Source organism: Choloepus didactylus, chromosome 2 (assembly GCF_015220235.1).
Source record: "Choloepus didactylus isolate mChoDid1 chromosome 2, mChoDid1.pri, whole genome shotgun sequence".
Lineage (NCBI taxonomy): Eukaryota > Metazoa > Chordata > Mammalia > Pilosa > Megalonychidae > Choloepus > Choloepus didactylus.
The window spans coordinates 218,930,638-218,949,480 of record NC_051308.1 but is presented as its reverse complement, the minus strand read 5'-3'; the positions used below and the strand labels follow the sequence as shown (position 1 = coordinate 218,949,480).

The window sequence follows — 18,843 nt, the reverse complement described above, 5'->3', positions numbered from 1 at the left end:
TGGGCATAACAATAGCACCAACCTCAAAGCATTGGGAAGATTAATGAAGATGACCCAAATAAGGTTCTGAGCCAAGAGCCTGGCTACTTCTCAGCTGGGTGACCCTAGGGATGAGCTGCCTGGCCCAAGCCTCAGTTCTCCCATCTGCAAATGGGACAATGATGCCAAAGGTTTGAGACTCAGAGAGAGTGAGACCCTTGCCCAGCAGCACACAGCAGAGCCTGAACTAAAACTCGAGTCCTCTAGAGAAGCCCAGTGTTCTTATCTCCTGATAACGCACGTGTCCCAACCCTGCTCGCCTCCTCTCCCATCTGAGTGTCCCCCAGACACGCCCTGGGTGAATCCTCCCCAGCCCCCACCTCCAGATGGGCAAACATTTGCTCTGCAGACCACAAGCTGGGAGGGGCCCAGCCCAGCAACTCCCTCTTCTTTGCTTGGCAAAGGCCACTCTGTCAGGTGGGACTATCAGAATGAGGGTACAGCCCAGAGGGACCCAAAGGAAAGGAGGCAACTCCAGACTGAGGCTGGCTGCTGTCTCCCTCCCTAGATCTCAGTTTCCCCAGCTCCAGCTCTCAGTGGTTCTGGGAGGCCCCCACCTGGACCTCTGTCCATGAGGCTGGCCTCTGGCTGCCCTCAGCTGCCCCAGCAGTGAAGCACATCCAAATGCAAATGTAGGTCTGTCTTTCTGCCATCCTCTGTGGCTGGCTAAGACAGCTTTGAGGATGCACACCCCATCTCCCAGGGCTTACCCCTCACCCCCATCCTGCCTCCACTTGGCTCCGAGCATCAGCCTGCACCCAGCCCAGCTGGCAGCCGCCAACCCCCCAGGTGGTTTCCACTCTCTATTCTCCGCTCTGAGGCCATCTACCCTGAGGGCTGGGCCTGGGCTCCAGCTGCCAGGCCCTTGTCTGACAGGTGCTCAATGGCCACAAACACACACACACACACACACAACCTGGCTGGGCTGAACTCGGGTATAACAACCCAGCAGGGTCCTCGGAGGGAGCCTGAGCCCCCTAAGCCCCTACCTCCAGCCCCACCATTGTGGCAAGCTCCCCCTCCCTGACCCCCCCACATCTGGTCACTAGAGTCCCAATAGCTCCAGATCCACTGCCTCCCCTGCAGGGGCTGCACCAAGGCAGGGCCGGCCCAGACGCTTCAGTGCCCACCAGCCCCAGGCCCAGGCCAGAGCAGGGAGGTCCAGACGAATGAGTCCCAAATGTTCCAGCCCAGAAATGGAAGTTCTGGAGTAGACCATACCTGTGGGGAGAGGGAGCTGGGCTGGAAACGGGGAACTCAGAGGTGGGACATCAGGCAAGAGGCAGTTACTAGAACCTGGTCTCGTTCCTCAACCCCCAGGACCAGGATGGAGTGGGGCAGGGGAGGGTTGACTGGCACCGTTGTGGTGAGGGAGGGCCCCTCATTACCACTCCCCACGCAGCCACGGGTCTCCTGAGCGGGGACGGAGGCGCAGGGCTCAGCCGGCACAATCTCGGGGAACACCTGCAGTGCCCTCGGGGTAGCAGGAGGTCACTCCTACACAGTGCGCCCAGGGCAGTCTCACCTCTGAGCCACGTCCACGTCCACAGCCTCTCCCACCCGAGCCCCTGGCCATGCCTCCTGACCTGGGGGCATTTCTCAGCAGGAGCCCTACTGACATCTGGGTGGGGCGAGTCTCACTGCATGGGGCTCTCCTGGCACTGCAGGCATCCAGCAGCCCTGACCCCGACCCAGGAAAGGCCAGCAGCACCCCCATTATTGTGGCAACCCCAAATGCGACTCCCACATTTCCAGATGCCCCAGGAGCTGACCCCTCCTTCATCTCCTCCTGGAAGCTTCTTCAAGGACACACAGCCAAGGCCTTCTCTCTTCCCTGCTCCCCCCTCACCTCCCCCCATGGCTGCACCCGAAGCTTGGTAAATTACATATAAGTGAATCTCTGAAAAAGTCTGTTTGGGCAGAGGGGATGCATGTCCCCGAAGGTCAGGCAGAAGACAAAGTTCTGAGCGCCTCTGCCCCTGCCCTGCCACCCCCACCTTAATCACCTCTAAGGAGGCCAGGTGACCAGCTGCCCTCTGGTCTGGGCTCCCTAGACCCTGGGATTAAGAGCTGGGATTAAAGACAAACATGTTTCTGGCAGCTCCAGGTCCCAGCAACATGTGTTTGTGCCTCTGTGTGTGTCCCTGTTCACAGGCAGGTGTGCAAGTGCACACGTTCAAGCACATTTGGGAGGTGGTTCTGGGCTTCCAGCCAGCGTGAGTCCAGCCACACTTATACGTGTACACCTGAGGGCTGGCTTAGGTGGGCGTACATGCCTGTGTGGACCGGGCTGTGTTCAGGCATGAGTACACGGGGTTGTATCTCTGAGTGGTAGCCATGCACATGGGCGCCATGCCTCTGTGTACCTGTATGTGTCCAGTGCATGTGTGGGTCTGAGCCTCTGCATGTGTGTACTGGGGTGTGTGCTCAGGTCTTTGTGCTCTTCTGGGTACACAAGTGGCTGTGTGTGTGTGCACACTTCTGAGTGTGCCTCCGACCCTCCCTCAGTTGAGTCCCTCCCAGCTTCCTCCACCACTCTCTTGAGAGTTGCTAATATTCGTGGCCACCCGCCCTCCAGATTCCCACCTGGCCTCATATCTGAGCCACCAAAGCAGTCTTTCCCACCCTGACGCCAGGGCCCCCAGATATCAGCACAGATGCACAGCTACACACCATCACACATGTACAAACACACACACACACACACACACAGTCCCCTGCCCAAGCCAAAGTCCTAAACAGAAACACACGGACTCAGCTCCACAGGGAAAGAGAATTACCCTGGTTCAAAGATTGTCCCTCAAACATGGAGCCAGAACTCCATTTCCAGGATCTGAGATGGTCTCCAACAGGCCTCCCAGCTCCCCCACCTCGGAGGACAACAGGCACCCGCCAAGTCCTGCAGAGCTGCCCCAAAAGAGCTGCTCGGCCCCCCACGGCTGTGTGACCTGAACAGCCAGGCAAGGGGCTGCTTTCCTGCGGCTCTGAGCCTGAGAAGCACCACTTCCAGAGGGGCGGATGGAGGGAATGGTGGTTTCTGGTCCATGAGGACAAGAAGCCAAGTCAGAGCCCCTCTAGCTCTGACCCTAAGCACCACCCCCGGTGCCCCTGACCCTCGAGGCCCTGTCCCCCAAGGGAATCCTCAGGTCCTGGCCCCACTGAGTCACAGCCAGGCAGATCAGAGATCCAACCAGCCAGGGAGTGGGTGAGACAGAGGCCTCTGGGGAGTCTGAGGAGGGGGCAGGGGAGGGAAGGAGAGGAGAGCAGGGAGGAAGAGGAGCTGCAAGCACAGAGGGGAGGAGGAAGAGGGGAGCAGGAGGGTGGACGCGGGAGGAGAGTGAAGGGCAGAGGGAGATGGTCTCTCCTTAATCAAGCCTGAGCCTCCAGAGGCTCACAGTGTGCACCCCTTCAGAAAGATGGGGTCCAAAAGGACCTGGCACACACACCCCTCGCTGCGCACCTCCTCAGCTAACTGAGGCTGGAAGGCTGCGTTTGTCCCCTCATGCCCAATGCACCCTGCTGCCAGAACCTTCTCCCCTCCCTCTCCCAAGCTTGAGGGGTCACATGAGCAGGGGGCCGGGAAAATAGGACAAGGTGTGACAACAGGGGAGAACTAAAACTGAAACAGACTGAGGATGTGTGAAGGCAGGAAAAAGAAACAATATAGCAAAGTCAGAATTTGGGGAAATGAGAATAAGTAACGTGTGTTAGGGTTGAGCTGGGAGATGATGTAATGGGTGAGTAGCTGCTGCAACAATGTATCCAAGTGAGGGCTCTAAGGAGGTGACCATGCAACCTGTGGGGAACCAGATACTATGAAGCAATGCACCAGAATTGGGCCTTGGCAGAGAATCCCAACATGTAGAAGAGGAGGAAGGAGCCCTGCCTGGGACTCCGAAGTAGACAGGAGAAAAGGGGCTGAGGAGGGGCTCACTGCTCTTGGGTTCCCAGAAGGAGGGAACAACTGTACTGAGTTTTGGAGTATGATTAGGAGTTCAATGGAGAAGAAAGGAATGGACAATGCAGAGGGAACAGTTCCTGGGCTAGGCATAAAGGGGAGAGACAATGGTGTGCTTGGTGCCCAGGGAATGGCCCGGAGTCTTGGGTGGTGGGAGTGCAGGGTGTACAGGGCAAGGGAGTGAGGCTGGAGAAGTGTACTGAATGCCACGATGGGAACTGGTTTGGCACAGCGTCCTGGGCGTAAGGGCAGCTAGGATGGCCAGGGACAGGGAGGTGAGAGTTTGGTCTGCAAACCATGTAGAACAGAGACAGGTAAAAAGGAGAACAATGCCCAGGTGTCAGAAGACAGGGTTCCTGGTCCCAACTGGCCACCAACTTGCTGGGTTACTTTGGGCAAGTCACTGAGCCTCTCTATGCTTCAATTTCCCCATCTGTAAAATGAGGTCAAACTAAACAATCTCAGAAAATACACACTATGATTAAAAATTCCTCCTTTGGCGTCAATTTCCCCTTGGGATAACGAACAAGTTGGATGAGAGTGATTCCAAGGGCCCTTCCTGCTGGGAACCTCTCCAGTCCTCTGCTCTTTCCCTAGCCCAGGCAGCTGTCAGTCCCTCAGTTGCCCTCTGCTTCTCTAAGCCCTCAGCCTATGGCCCAACGTGACAAAACATAGCAGAGCCCAGAGGACAGGCCCATGTGGAAGTCAAGAGCCTCCCCCTCAGTAGCCAACAGGCTCAGGTACTTAAACTCATCCTCTCCGGGTACCACAGGTTACAGTTTGCAAAACATGAGGCAGCACAGAGCAGTGCTTGTGTGCTGGGTAGGACCTGAGGCAGACTGCCTGGGTTCCAGTCCCAACTGTGCCACTTACTAGCTCTGTGACCTTGGACCAATTACTTAACCTCTCTGTGCCCTGAGCTTCTTTTTTGTAAAATGGAGATAATAGGGTAACTCCCTCACACAATTGCAAAGAGTCTCCGAGTTTTCACCTCTAAGATATTTGGCAGAGTGGCTCACACACAGCAGGAACCCCATGCTCTTGTTGGCATCTGACACCAACCCCCTAGGGCATCAGGGCTGCACCCATTTCACAGACCAACATTCTCTACCTACAGGGCAGAATTCAAGTGCCCTGGTTTGGACTCCAAGCCCCCTTTGTAAGTCACTGGCCCTGGGGGCTTCCATGCTGAGGCCCTGTGGAGTTCAACTGTTCAGTCCCAGAACCCCTCATGGCACGTCACCAGGCACCCAGGAGGTGAATACGTCTATCGAATGCATGAAATGACACACTCTCATCAGGAACAGCAGCTCCCGATGGCAGTGACTCCTCCACCCCCACGGGAGGTGTGCTCCCACCCTCCACATACTGAGCACCTCCCACCCCCACCCCAGTTAGAACTGCTGCTTTTAACCTCTCTCCAGTTCCCTTACACACTGTGACCCTTCCCATCTCTGAGACTTTGACCACTCTGCTCCCTCTGCCCTCTCTGCCTATCACTGTTTTGCCATCCTTCAAAGCCCTGTGCAAAGGACACCTCCTCCACGGAGCCCTCCCTGATTCTCCAGAGTTAAAACCAACCTCTCCTTCCACTGACTCCCTCCTGCCCTTCTCATGTGTGGGCATCTGGACGCTTGGCTGGTTCCCTTACCTAACTGGGAGCTCTCTGAGGTCAGGGCCCAAGCTAAGCCCCATTCAAGTCCCCAGTGCCCAGTAGACACAGAGAGGACATCAGTAAACAATGGCCAAAGTGATCCGCAAGTTGGCAGCCGAGTGAGGACAAGGACCCAAGTACCGGACTCCCTGCCCAGTGCTCCTCCTCTACCAAGAAACCAGCCCAGGCCCCAACAAACATGGGTTTGATTGATCACATTCCAGGCACCGGGGAGAGAGGTGGTGGTCAGTGTGATGGGAGAGGAGAGGGACACTTCCTGCCCCAGCCCAAGGAGGAAGCTCAGACAGGCCACGTGAAGGGAGTGAGCCTCCTGTCCTTGCCCCAGCCCAGCAGGTCTGCCCTCCCTCCCCTACTGGGCCACTCCGGGTCAGCCTCAGGTCTTTGATGGCTCCTCAAATGTGAAGACTGGAAGGTCCTCTGGGTCACCCAGTCTGACCTCCCCATTTTACAGGTGTGGACATGGAGCCCCCAAAAGGGAAAAAGCTGCCCACGGTACTCAAGTCTCAGACATAATAATCTTGGGGAAAGTATAATTAAAATTAAAATAAAAAGTACTCATCCAGCAGCAGCTTCTCTTTACCCAGCTGCCAAGAACTATAAAAGGCACCTCCCCTGACCCTGCTCCTCACCAGAGCCTGGCAAGTTAGGGATTACTGGCCCCATTTCACAGAAGAGGAAACTATGGCTGCAGAGAGAGTCACTCGCCCAAGCTCACTCAGCTTCTATGGGCAGAGCTGGGATTTGACACTGTCTTTGAGAGGGGTGGGGGTCGGGGAAGCAGGGAGCAGGGGTGCTGTCCCTGCTTCTTTTCGATGCCTCCCCCTGAAACCTCACACAGGCATGACACACCCACCATGAACACACCCCACCCAGCAAGGCACAGTCAGACAAGACACCGGAAGCACATACGAGATACACCTGCACACCAACAGCCCCAGCACAGGGCTCAGCACCCAGCAGGTGCTCAATAAATATCTCCTGAGTCCATCAAAAGGCAGGTCCCTTCGTGCACATTTGTAGCAAGGCACTCCCCTCAGCCTGGCCCCGATGTCCCTGGATGACACAGCTTCTGGGTTTCTGGGCGAGGGGACTCCAGGGTCAGAGGCACTGAGTCTGAACCCCAGCTACCTCCTAACAATCTCCCCAGGGCATGTTGCTTTACTCTCTGGGCCTCGGCATCCCATATGTGAAATGGGGCTAATAGCACCTATCTCGGAGGGTCATTGGGAGGCACACCTGAGATAAAGCACATTCAGCACTCAGAGCTTGGTAACTATCAGCCATTATCATCGTTGCTTGGGTCTGTCTCCGCTTGTGTCTGTCTTCCCAACCCAGGGAGCCCCTTGAAGGCAGGCACAGGGAAGACTCTGCTGCAGACTCCCATCCCAGGCAGCGGCCTGGCCCCACGGAGGTGGCAGTGAATATGTGATGAGTGAGTGAGGGCCAGAGCCTGTCACAGTCACTCACACCCCAGCCACAGGCCCCAGAAGGGATATCAGCATTTGGGTTCTGCCAGGGACCCTGAGAAGCAAAAATAACTGTGCCCAGAACAAGAGCCCAACCCAGCTCCCCAGGAGTCTTGCCTGCCTGCCCCCGCAAACCCACATGCCCCCTATAAGCCCCAGCCCAGGGAGGGGGACAGGCCTAAGGAGCCACCTTCCCCTGCCCCCCTATCCCCCACCTGTGCCCACAACTGAATTGGCAATCAGCTTGCTGCAATTAGATCTTCCAGATCCTGCTGGTGATTGATTCTAAATTACCCTCATTAAAGTCTGGGCTGGTGAGCCAGGCTGGGGTGGGGGTTGGGGGTGAGGGGTGGGGGGTGGGGGAACTAGCTAGCAGGACAGGGGGTACAGGAAGCTCTAGGAGATCTTAGACCAAGACTGGCCACAGGATGAGGCTCCAAAAGCTGGACCAATGAGCCTGTGGCTCGTCCCAGAGTGGGGATGAAGGCTTGGATTAGCATCATCCACACTCCATGCTGGGGGTCCAGGCTTCAGACCACCCCCTGCCCCCACCTCTGAAAACCCTGGCCCAGGAGAGGGTGTGATGACAAGGTCAGCAATGGGGCAGACAGAACTCGAGTTTGGAGGGTGGGGGTAGGAGCAATTGAAAACTCAGCTCTACCAGTTCCTGGCTGTGAGTTCTGGCAGGTGGCTTAACATCTCTGACCCTTCTTCTAAATGAGGGGGACACCACCAGCCTCTGAGGATGGTTGGAAGACTGGAGAACCGGCCCCAACTCTTAGGCAAGGCTCCAGGGCCATCTTTGAGTTTCAGCATTCTCATCTGTAAGACAGTGGGCCATGGGGTTGGTTATCTCTTCAGGGTTCTCCCACTTCTGCAGCTCTGGGCTTCAGTCAACAAACATCAACAGTCACCTGCCCTGGGCGAGGCCTTGTGCGATGAACAAAACATAGCCAAGGAGCTCCCCGGCTGCGAGGAAAATGGAAAGAACCCAGTGTCACCATGTCCTGGGCTCTGTGCAACAAATAACAAGGTCTCTCTGGGGTTCCAGGACAACCCTCAGCATCCAGACTCTCCTGCAGGCCCTGGAACTCCAAAGAACCACATTCCCTGTGAACCCAGTACCACAAGGCCCTGGAAAGTACCTCCACCAACCTGGCTCTAATCCTGCCTACTCTAATTGGGAATTCTGGCCCAAGCCCTCCCTTTTAGGGTAGCTCCCACCCTGGGATTTGGCTTTAGGTCATCCATGATCATTCTAACTTGATTCCCATACTCCATCCAGATTCAAGGAAAAACCCTATGCACACCCACAAAAAGCAATTCCTCAGTGACGCTCAGCGTGGGACAGGAAAAGATCAAAAGCAAGGCAGGTAAATGGAAAAAAAACATTTGCCTGAGCACCCACTCCTTATCAGGCCCTTTATTACTTCATGTTGTTAATTCTCCAACAACACTCTGGCAGAGGTATTCTTACCTCCATTTTAAAGAGTCTAAGACTGAGGCCCAGAGAGGTCATGTGAACTTACCAAGGCCACACAGCAAGGTACTAGCAGAACCAAGATTCCAGCGTTGATCAGTGCTGGAGCCCCTGCCCATTCTTCTACCTTAAGCTGCATCCTCAGTTCGGAGACCCCAAAGCAGACAGAGCACCAAGGCCTGGCTGGGGGCCCAGGGATGAGCTGGGGGTTGGAGAACCCTCTTGCTTGGTATAAAAGGTCAATCTCTGCCCTCCACCCTCAGCGGCCAGGTACTGAAAGGCCAGGTCACTTGTTAGGGACAACCCTACCCCATCCCCACGGCCGGACTCGCAGCCACTGCCGCCCAGACTCCCACTGTAATGACGGTTTCCTGTCTGGCACTGAGACTGGGCTCGGCCAGTGGGGGAGGAGAGCGGCCGCCCCTCTGGCCGGGGCCTGCTCCAGAGGCAGGGGGGCAGGAAGCGAAGGCTGCCCTGTCCCCTGGAATCCCGGGAGGCTGGAAGCCAAAGCAGGGGTGGGGGGGTGGGGGGGGTCAGCTGACAAATATTTACCAGGCGCTGGCCTGGTGTTCCCAGGATGTGGGACAGAGGCCAGAGTGTGGGGGTCAGCACGACAAACCAGGGGGTCCAGGACCAGTCCAGGGGGTGGAGGGGAAGCAAAGCTCCTGGCTCTGGCTACCCACCCCCCCACTCCCAGAAACAAAATCACAGGGCTCCAAGCAGCTGGGCTGGAGCCCAGAGCCACAGCCCCTCTGTCCCGCCCAGACGTGGTGGAGGCAGTGCCTTGGCACTCAGACCACAGGCCTGGCCACGCAGCCCCCTGGCGCCTCCCAGCCCACGGGCACAGGCCATAGGCCCAGCAGGACCCTGCCAGCCTTTCTGTCCCCCCAATCTATACAGGAGAGGGCACAAAACTGCCAGCCTGGGTTCCAAAGCTCGCAGTCCTGGCTCCCTTCCGTCCTTCCTTCATTCACTGACTGAATCATTCATTTGAGCCATTCAGTTCTGGGCCAGGCATGAAGTTGGCCCTGAGGGTTCAGCAGAGAACAAGGTAGCCACAGAGCCTGCCCCAGGGAGCTCATGGCCTATCAGGAAAGCATTCTGGCACCACTCCAGATTGCTGTGTGACCTCTACCAAATCTCTCTCCCTCTCTGAGCCTCAAACACTGTTGGGCAAGAGGGAACCTCAGGCGCAGTGGGGACCAGGACTCAGAGAAGGGACAGGAGGGACATAGATTTGGACTCTTTCTAAGGGTTGGGAGGGTTAAAGGCAGCCCTGGTTGCTTCTGCAGAGAGTGCCCCCATCACTGCGGGCATCCAGCATGCGTTCAGGTCACTTTTCAGATCTCTCCCACCCCTGAGGTTATAAACATTCCCCCTCTCCTGTGCTCAGACACATGCTCCCTCACTCACACACACACACACGTTTGTTGACAGCCCTTCACAGTTCACATAGCAAACCCACTAACTATCCCCTGAGGACTCTCAGAGAAGCCCATTTGACAGATGAAAGAAGCCTTGTGAGAGAGGGGGAGTGAGGGCCTGGGGGTCAGGCCCTGGGCAAGTCCTCTCCTCCAGCTGTGATATGTGATAGCACCATCTGCCTCCAAGCTTATGGTGAGAATTAAATGAGAAAAGACATGGTACACATGCAGCCCAGAGCCTGGAGGAGAGCAACCACTTATTCAACGAATATGCTAATGATACTAATATGAGCATCATTTTGGGGGGAGGGAGGCCCCAGAGACATGAAGTAACTTGCCCAAGATCACACAGCAAGAGAGGATGAAATTAGGACTGCAGCCCCTTTCTATTGGCCTACCAGGGCCTGAGAGGATAAGCCCTCCACATCCTAGCTGGCTCCACTCTGCTCCAACCTTCAGGAAGCCTGCTGCAGCCCCTTCTAGAATGGTCCATCCCTCTCCCCACAGCAGCTTTTGGGAGAGGGCCCCGGCTTAATGGAAGAGGACAGAGGCAGAGCCTGGCTCCAGCGGGAGCTGTCTTCACCCCCTCACCCAGCCCACCCACCGCTCTGGCTTTATGCAAAGCCCAAGCCCAGAGTTGCCCCACCCTGGTGCTGCCTGCCCTGGGGCCCCACTGCCACATCCCATGAAGTGGGAGGAGCCACTTGTTTTCAAAGGTCAAACTGCTTTTTCCTCCAGCGGAGTTCACCCCACACCAACCCCCAAAACGATGGAACAGGAGAAGGAAACACTGAATTTGCAGCTGGGGGTATGGTACCACTCCCAGAGAGCAGCAGGCTTTGGGTTTGAATCCCAGCTCTGCCATGAGGATTATGTCACACACACACACACACACACACCCAAATGGCCCAATAAGTCAAGGATTTGTCCCCAGTTGGCAGGTGAGAAAGCTGGGGATCAGGGCAGGCTACAGCTTGCTCAGAGTCACATGGTGACCACCTTTATAGCACAGCTCAAAACCTTCCTCCTCCAGGAAGCCCTCCCAGCTCCCTCCCGAAGAGGCCCCACCTCCTGAAAGCTCACTATGTGGCAGGCTGTGCTCAGTCTATCCAAGGAGCTCATTTCCTCATCCCAGCAGCCCTGTAGGGCTGACGCTGTTATGTCTCCATTTTATACATGAGAAAATTGAGAGTTTTTCATCTGCAATCCCTCAGCAGATGTCTGTCCCCAGAGCCCCGGATCCCTGCGTTGGCCCTGTGTCTTTCCTCCAACCACAGGAAGGAGGAATTGTTCATCCCAGGGCCTCATCCAGAACAGTCCAGAGGTCCACAACTTTTTGTTTTTATAGAGAGGCAAGTCTCATCCTGGCAATCCAAAAAGGTCCTGGAGGAGAGAGGGGTAGGGGGCTCCTAGATGCTTGAAATGGTGCAAGAGATGGGGGCAGGAATCCCAATTTACAGCCTAGGTTCTACCAGGCCTGCTACCAGGCCTGAAGAATTCAAAAAGAATTCCCTGAAAGAAGTCACTTATTAACTGCACCCCCTCCCCACCCCACGACGTCCCCAACCACAGAAAGGCAACCTTGTAACAGAACAAGAAATCAACATCTATTGAGTCCTTCTTAAGTGCCAGGCACTATGCTAAGGCCTTTGCATATCAACTCCTTTCATTCTTGTACTCTCCCCATACTACAGGGTGGAAATTAAGACACAGAGAGGTTAAGTAATTTTCACAAAGTCACACAGCCAGAGTAGTGATCTCCCATCACTGGGAGTTTGCAAGAAAGACTCAATGACATCGAAAATCTCTTCCAACCCTGGGCTTCTATAACCTGTTTCAAGAGCTAAAACTTCCAGGATCCCCACATTCCAAGCCTGCCTGGGTGATGACTTCAGTACAGCAGCTGGGGTGGTCCTGACAGCAGATGCCCCTCAGATTCCTGGTCACCTGTTCTCTTGGGGGGAGGGGGGAAGACTCCCCAAAGGAGGTGCCAGAACCAGACCCCATCCCCAACTCACTATCTGTAACAGGAGTGAGACCTGCTATCCCCACTGCAGCCACCCCGGGGGACCCCCACTTACACACACACACACTGGCAGTGTCATCTTGTCCCTCTTCCCCCCTGAGCCAGCCACTGCTCAGCATGTGCTTAGAGTCCCCCACCACAGAGGCCAGCCCTGGAGCCAGCTTGGTCAGGGCCCTCTGGTCTAATCTGGGTCTCCTGCTGCAGGCCCCCTCTTCCTCCTGTGTGACACCCCCCTGCAACTGGGCACCACTCATTAACCCTTTGCCTCCCAGGCCAGATGAGGCACAACAGGGGTGATGTTCCCCCACCCCACCCCACCAACAGCCTGACCCCTGGGAAGGGGTGAGGCCTGGAGAGGGACCCCACCCCCAATCCCACCTGAAGCCACAGGCTCTCCTCCCCTCCACCATCTCCACACCCACCACCTTGGCCTCCAGACATCCATCCAGCCTTCGGTCTGAACCATGCCCACATCTACCCTGCCCTCAGACTTACTGAGGCCCTCAGTGCCAGGCATGCACTACACAGGAGCTTATTTAATCGACTCCATCACTTCTTGGGCCATGAAATATTACTCTTGTTTCACAGATGAATGACAGCTGCTCAGTAAGGGAAGTGACTTGCACAAGGTCACACAGCTCAGGCTTGCCTCCAGACCTCCAAGCCTAGAGCACTTTGTCCAGAGCCCCCTTTCCATTCATCTATACACCAGACATTTATTGAGCTCCTTCCATAGACAAGCGCACACATCGTCTCATTCCATCTTCCTCACCACCCTCTGAGAAGGGTGCTATTAGCCGCATTTCACAGAGAGGCAAAGACACGCTCAAGAAGCAAAATGAATTGCCCAAAGCTACTTGGTGAGTTCAGTGGCAGTAGGGGAATTTGGCTGCATGATTCCAAAGTCTTAGAGTTCAAGGATGGTCATCCAGAAATTAAGCTGCAAAGTGACCCAGAGCTGGGATGGGCTGGGACTCTGTCTCTCATAGTGACCCCTTCCCCTCACTCTCCCTGGTTCAGAGCTGGGGATGAGAGGCCACCAGACACTCACCAATCCCCTCCACACCAGCTCGCAGTCCTGGGAGCCTGTCAGCCTAAGAAGCAGCCTCAGAGCTCCTGCCTGTCCTCTCATTTTACAGATTAGCAGACTGAGGCCCAAAGAGGGAAGGGATTTGCAGGGACCAGGAGGGGACTGGATGCCTGGATAACCCCCAGCCGGTCCCCAGCCCAAGGGTTCCAGATGTGCACCCAGAGGAATTTGCTTGGGACCTGGGTCCCTCAAAGGGGGAAGGTGGTCCTTCCTCCCTCTACCCTCCTCTTCCGGCTTCCCCTGAAGAAGCTGGGACCCAGCTCAGACCCACGGCTGCTGCCACCACTCAAAAGGACAATCGGGAGCCACCTCACACACACTGACACACACATCTACCTGGCACACACTCAACCTCCCTCGGGAGTATATGATCTGTGCACAGGTCACCCATGCACCTGCAGTCCCCATGCACACATACGCACACACACTCCCATGGGTCCAAGCACACGCCCAACACAGGGGTTTCTCCCACACACACCCTGGCCCCCTCCACGCACACACAGCCATGGCCAACAGTTGCCCAGGCAGTCTCCTCTGGTACATGAGGTGCACAATGGGTCACCCGCCCACGGCCACACACGCACGCCCACCGCCACGCACTCACACAGGGAGGGCCCGATGCACCTGCCCATCCCCGGTGGCCACATCCTCACCCTCCATCCCTCACTCGTACCTGCCCGCAGGTCCCCGCGCTCTTCCCAGAGGTGGACACGCGCGCACATACCAAGGGTCACCCTCCACCACTCAGGTCACCTTCACACGAGTCGCCCTCCGCCCTTCCCCCTCTCCGGCCCCCCACCGCCCTCGCCGCTGTCGGGGGGACCCAAGGCACATCCTCTCTCTGTGGGCGGAATCCACCCAATTCCCTAAAAGTGGCCGCGGTCTGGGCACATCCACGAGACAGGAGCCACGCTCACTCCGCGACCCAAGACACACCCAGCCCGGGCCCCGCGCCCGACGACCCCCGGCCCGCCGTCAGGCCCTCCCGCCGCTCAGACCCGGGCAGGGGACCCCGCTCCGCCCCTGGGGAAGCGGATTCTCGGAGCCACTGGGCGGGGGGGGGAGGGGGAGAGGAGGGTGTTGACCCGCGCTCGGGTTCCCGCCCTCGGGTGGAGAGCGCGGGGGGCAGATGGAAGTGGAAATAACCCCCTAAAAGGCGACCGGGGACGGGGGCGGCCTTCCGCGCGAATGCCGTTAAAAGGGGGCGCCCACGGTGGGGGGTGGCCCCGGAGGGGTCCCGGGGAGGGAACGGGGTCTCGGGGCGGGGGGCGGGCGCCCCGCGTGGAGGGCCGCGGGAGGAGGGCGGCGGGCCCGGGGCCCGGGCGGGGGGTCCCGGCGCGCGTCACTCACCCCCGCGGCGCGCCCCGCCAGCAGCAGCAGCAGCAGAGGCGGCAGCAGCAGCCCGCGGGCCCCGGGCCCGGCCGCGTTCCCGGCCCCGGCGCCTGCCCCGTTCGCGGCCCCGGCGCGGTGCGGCGGCCCCGGCTTCATGGCGGCGGCGCGGGCGGCGGGCGCCTTTGTTCGGGAGCGCGCGGCGCGGGGCGGCGGGGCGGCGGCGGCGGCTGGCCCGACGCGGCTGGCTGGGCTCCGGGGCTCCCGGCTCGGCCGCCCGGCTCCGCCTCGCAGCTCCGCGCCCACAGCAGCCGCGCCCGCAGGAAGCGTGCGCCGCCGCCGGGCCGCCCCCAGCGCGGGCGGAGCGGGAGGAGGGGCGCGGGGGCGGGGCGGGCCGGAGCGCGCCCCCCGCTGCCGCCGCCCCCGGGCCTCGCCGCCCGCCCGCTCCCCTCGGGGCGCCCGGCCGCGCGTCCCGCACTCGCCGTCTCCGCCGCGGCCGGGGCTGCCGGGACGGCGGGCTGCGGGGCGAGCCCCTCGGGCTAGGGGCCCGGGAGCAGGACCCCGCCCTGCTGAGCCTGCGGCTGCAGTGGGTGCGGGTGTGTGTGTGGGGGGGGTCCCGGCAGACCCCGCCTCCTCCGGCTGTCGTGAGGGTGGGAAGAGAAGTGTCCCGCGTGGAAATGCCCTGGGACGGGCCTGGCTTATTTTCCGGTGTGGGTTAATGGGGCGGGGGGCATTCGCGTTCTCATCAAGAGCCTCCCGGTTTCGGGGCTCGGTTCAAATGTGTCTTCCAGGACTCCCGACTCCAGGACACCCCCTCCCCTCTCCAGCCAGTCCACGTAGCGGGCCAGGAGGTCGTCCAAGACCCCAGGACGCGGGGTGGGCTGTGTGACACCAGACCCGGCCTGGCCCTCTCTGGGCTCAGTCTTCCCACCGCACCATGTCACTGAGGATCTTCAGAGGAAAAGCCTAGAGATGGCGGAGGGGAGTTGGGGGGAGCGCCTGCCCCTCACACCGGCCAGCTGTGTGACCTCAGGCAAGCGGCCCCAGCTCCCCAGAGCAGGATGGCAGAAGAAGGGTCTCTCAGTGGTGGTGCCGTGTCCAGGGGTCCTTTTACCCTGGTGGTCACTGTGTATTGTCCTCCATTGCCTTTGCCCCATCTGACATTCTGTGCACTTTACTTATTTATTCCTTCTGCACTGCTAGCTCATGAGCTCCATGAGGGCAGGGGTGTGGGTCTGTCTTGTTCACTAGACACTAGAACACAGCCTGGCACATCACAGCTGCTCAATTACAGGTTTTTTAGTGAATGAGTGTTTCCCGTTCACCTAAGCTCACCTCCACCTGGGTGTCCTGATGGCAAATGGGAGGGAAACATGTATTAGGCCGTGACCGTGTGCCAGGCGTGGTGCCAGGCACTTCACATGGGTGGTCTCCTTTCATCCTCTCAGCGACTCCATGAGGTAGGCGCTGGCAATATCTCCACTTCTTTGACGGGGAAACTGAGGCCCAGGGAGGGGAGGGGATCTGCTAATGATGGCAGGCTGGAAGTCTTCCTCGATGTGTCCCAGCATCCCGGCACCAGCAAGGGGCCTGCCCTCAGGAAATAGGAATTGAATTGAGTTGAGACTGGAACAATTCCCCCAAGGAAAGGGGAACTGAAACTTGATGAGTGGAAGCAGATGGGGGGAGGGTGCCCGCCCGGGAGGGGCGAGCCTGGAGGAGCAGACTCGGAGGGAGCAGCCGTGGTCTTTGGGTGTCAGGAGGGACCCAGACCTCTCCTGTGGGGCCCATGGGAGGCAGGGCTGAATTAGAAGGGAGGGAGGGAGAACCCTGACCCTAAAGGGTATGTCTGGCAGACTGGCTGCGCTCTGCAGAGATCCTGGGACCAAGGGAGGGAGACTTTCCAACCCTGACATTCAAAAAATCCTGAGGCTCCAGTCTCTGGAAATCCCGTCCCCGTATCTTTTGAAATTCTGACCCCTTGGGGAGTTGAATGGGGAGGGGCTTGGTGGAACCCAGTAGAAGGGGGCTGGTTCTCACCAGGCAGCACAGTTGGAAGTTAAAGGGCTCTTGCTCTGGGTTGGGCAAGTGCCTGGGTTCATATCCCAGTTCTGCTAGTTATAACCAGTGTGATCTTGGATGAGTAACTTCACTTCTCTGAGTCTCAGTTTCCCAACTGTAATATGGAGATGATAACCACACAGGGTTCTGTCATTCATTCAGAAAATGTAAATGTCTACTGTGTGCCAAAGCCCAGTGCCAGGGGACAGGTTGTGAGGATTAAATGAGTTCTTCTCTACTGTTGTACTGAGGCTCAACAAAGGTGGCTGTGATGATGCTTAGAAAGGAAGGGACCCAGATGTGGGGATAGAGCCACCTCCCAGAGGGGCTACCACAGGCCCAGGGAGCAGACTTGGCCTGAGGAGCTCCCAAAGGGCAGAGTTAGGACAATGGAGTGGGTGTGGGGTGATATGAGGAGCCAGATGTCAGCTCTGTGTAAAGAAGGACTTTTGAACAATTGGAGCTGACCACAAATGGCAGCAATTATTCTGATAAGTAATGAGAACCCTGTCTTGGGAGGTGTGCAAGGCTGAGAGACTGGGCTAGCAGGAAGACCATCAGGATGGTTTCCAGGCATGAGGTGGGTGGTAGGAGTTGATCCATCTCCAGAGGTTTCTGCCAGTTCTCAGACTCGGCTCCAGGAAACAGAAGCACCCCTTCCCTGACATCCTGGGTGGGGTGGGGGAGAGGAGATCTTCAGGCTGGCCATGCCAGGAGCGCCACCTGCTGCTCCCTGGAGACATTGGTCATGGTCAGAACTAGGGCTGGGGGGGTGGGTCTCATTCTGCTCCCCACCCCCACCTGCTCCGGCTCTCCCTGGAGTCCACAGATGCACAATTTCACCTACCCTCGTGCATACGCATCTACAGTCACCCACCTCCTTGCCTCCCAGTGCCCTGGAGCCCACCCACTTGCTACACATCCAGGCATACATGGGTCTCCCTTCACCCACCATCTTCCCTCCCTCCACAATGACCCCCCCCAGGCTGCACCTGCTGCCCCCCTCCATGCATGGCTCTCATGACCCCCACTCCCTCCAGCCCCTTGGACCCTCAGAATGCATGTCTCCTTTGGGAAGCCTCCCTGATTCTCTCAGGCAGGGCCGGTCCCTCCTCTGCCCAGCACCCTGTACCCTCCCTGCCCCCCTTGCTTTCAATCTGTCCTGCCTGGGAAGCAGGAGCACCTAGGTATCCCCCGTATGATAAACATGGAGCTCAAGAAAAGCTGATTATGTCAGGCACAACATTATCCCCATGTGACAAATGACAAAACCAAGGCGCAGAGAAGGTCACAGCTGGTAAATGCAGAGCCAAGTCCTGACTCCCAAGTCTCTTAACCATCACACCATAAGGCCAGGTCCGGAGGTATGTTGGGAGGCATTTGATGGATGGACCCAAGAGTCACTGGGAATTCGTGTGATCACATGGACACATGCCAACCCACGGACATGGATACAGCCTGGCACCCACACAACCCCACGGGCTCCCGTGGCAGCCATGCCTCAGCACTCCCACCCCCAGCAGTCCTTCCCCTGCCCTTGGCCTTGCTCTCCTGACTCTGAAAAGGTAGCAAAGATGTAGGAGGAGGCCTCAGCCTGCATCTTTGAGCTCTACAAGTGGGGGCCCCTGAGGCACCTTATTTAGAGTTGCCTCCAGGCCTGGCACACAGTAGGTGCTCAGTAATGGTTACCTGACCCCATCAGCCCTCCAGGTGTGTGGCTAAGCAGACTGACTCTTTGGAACTGAACATTGCCATGAATAATGAGAGCCAAGATTGACCGAGGACTTACTCTTTGCCGTACTGAGCCCTCGCCAGAAACGCTCTCATTTCATTTCCTCCCCCACGGCTCCGTGACTTGGGTACAATAAACAAACTGGAGGAAAAACAATCCCAGGTGATTGCTGTGAGGACCAAATAAGCAAAGACTCGAGCAACTCTGTGATTGGAGCCTGGCACACGCCAAGTGCTATCTGGGCATTTGCTCTTTGCTTGTCCCTGTTTGACAGTTGGGGAAACCAGGGCTCAGAGAAGTTCAGTAACTTGCCAGCAAGTGGGCAGTGGTTGATTGATTCCAACCAGACAGTGTGATGACACAGCCTTGGGGGGACTTTTGTGATCCCAACCAGCCTCCCAAAGACAAGTGTCCTCCCGGTTCCAGTTCAGGGCACTCGCAGGGCTTGGAAAACAAGTCCCTATCTCCTCTCTGCCACTCCCACCTCCATCCTTCCAGTGTGAAGAGAACCCCTCCCCCTCCTGCTCCCTCCTACCCACCCCCTTCTCGCACCCCAACTTCTG

At 57.8% G+C, this 18,843-nt stretch overlaps 1 protein-coding gene across 2 annotated transcripts in view; it reads right to left on the bottom strand.

Annotated features, from left to right (window-relative positions):
* The window catches only part of SDC3 (syndecan 3), a 35,496-nt gene extending 20,668 nt beyond the window's left edge, over nt 1-14,828 (bottom strand). The window contains exon 1 of one of the 2 annotated variants that reach the window (XM_037827930.1): nt 14,509-14,828. In XM_037827930.1, coding sequence (XP_037683858.1) covers nt 14,509-14,646 — 138 coding nt within the window. In that variant the 5' untranslated portion in view covers nt 14,647-14,828. Of the gene's footprint in view, nt 1-8,667; nt 9,102-14,508 lie in introns of those variants that run through there. The other variant, XM_037827931.1, reaches the window with a different exon arrangement.
* Between the last annotated feature and the right edge of the window lie 4,015 nt (nt 14,829-18,843).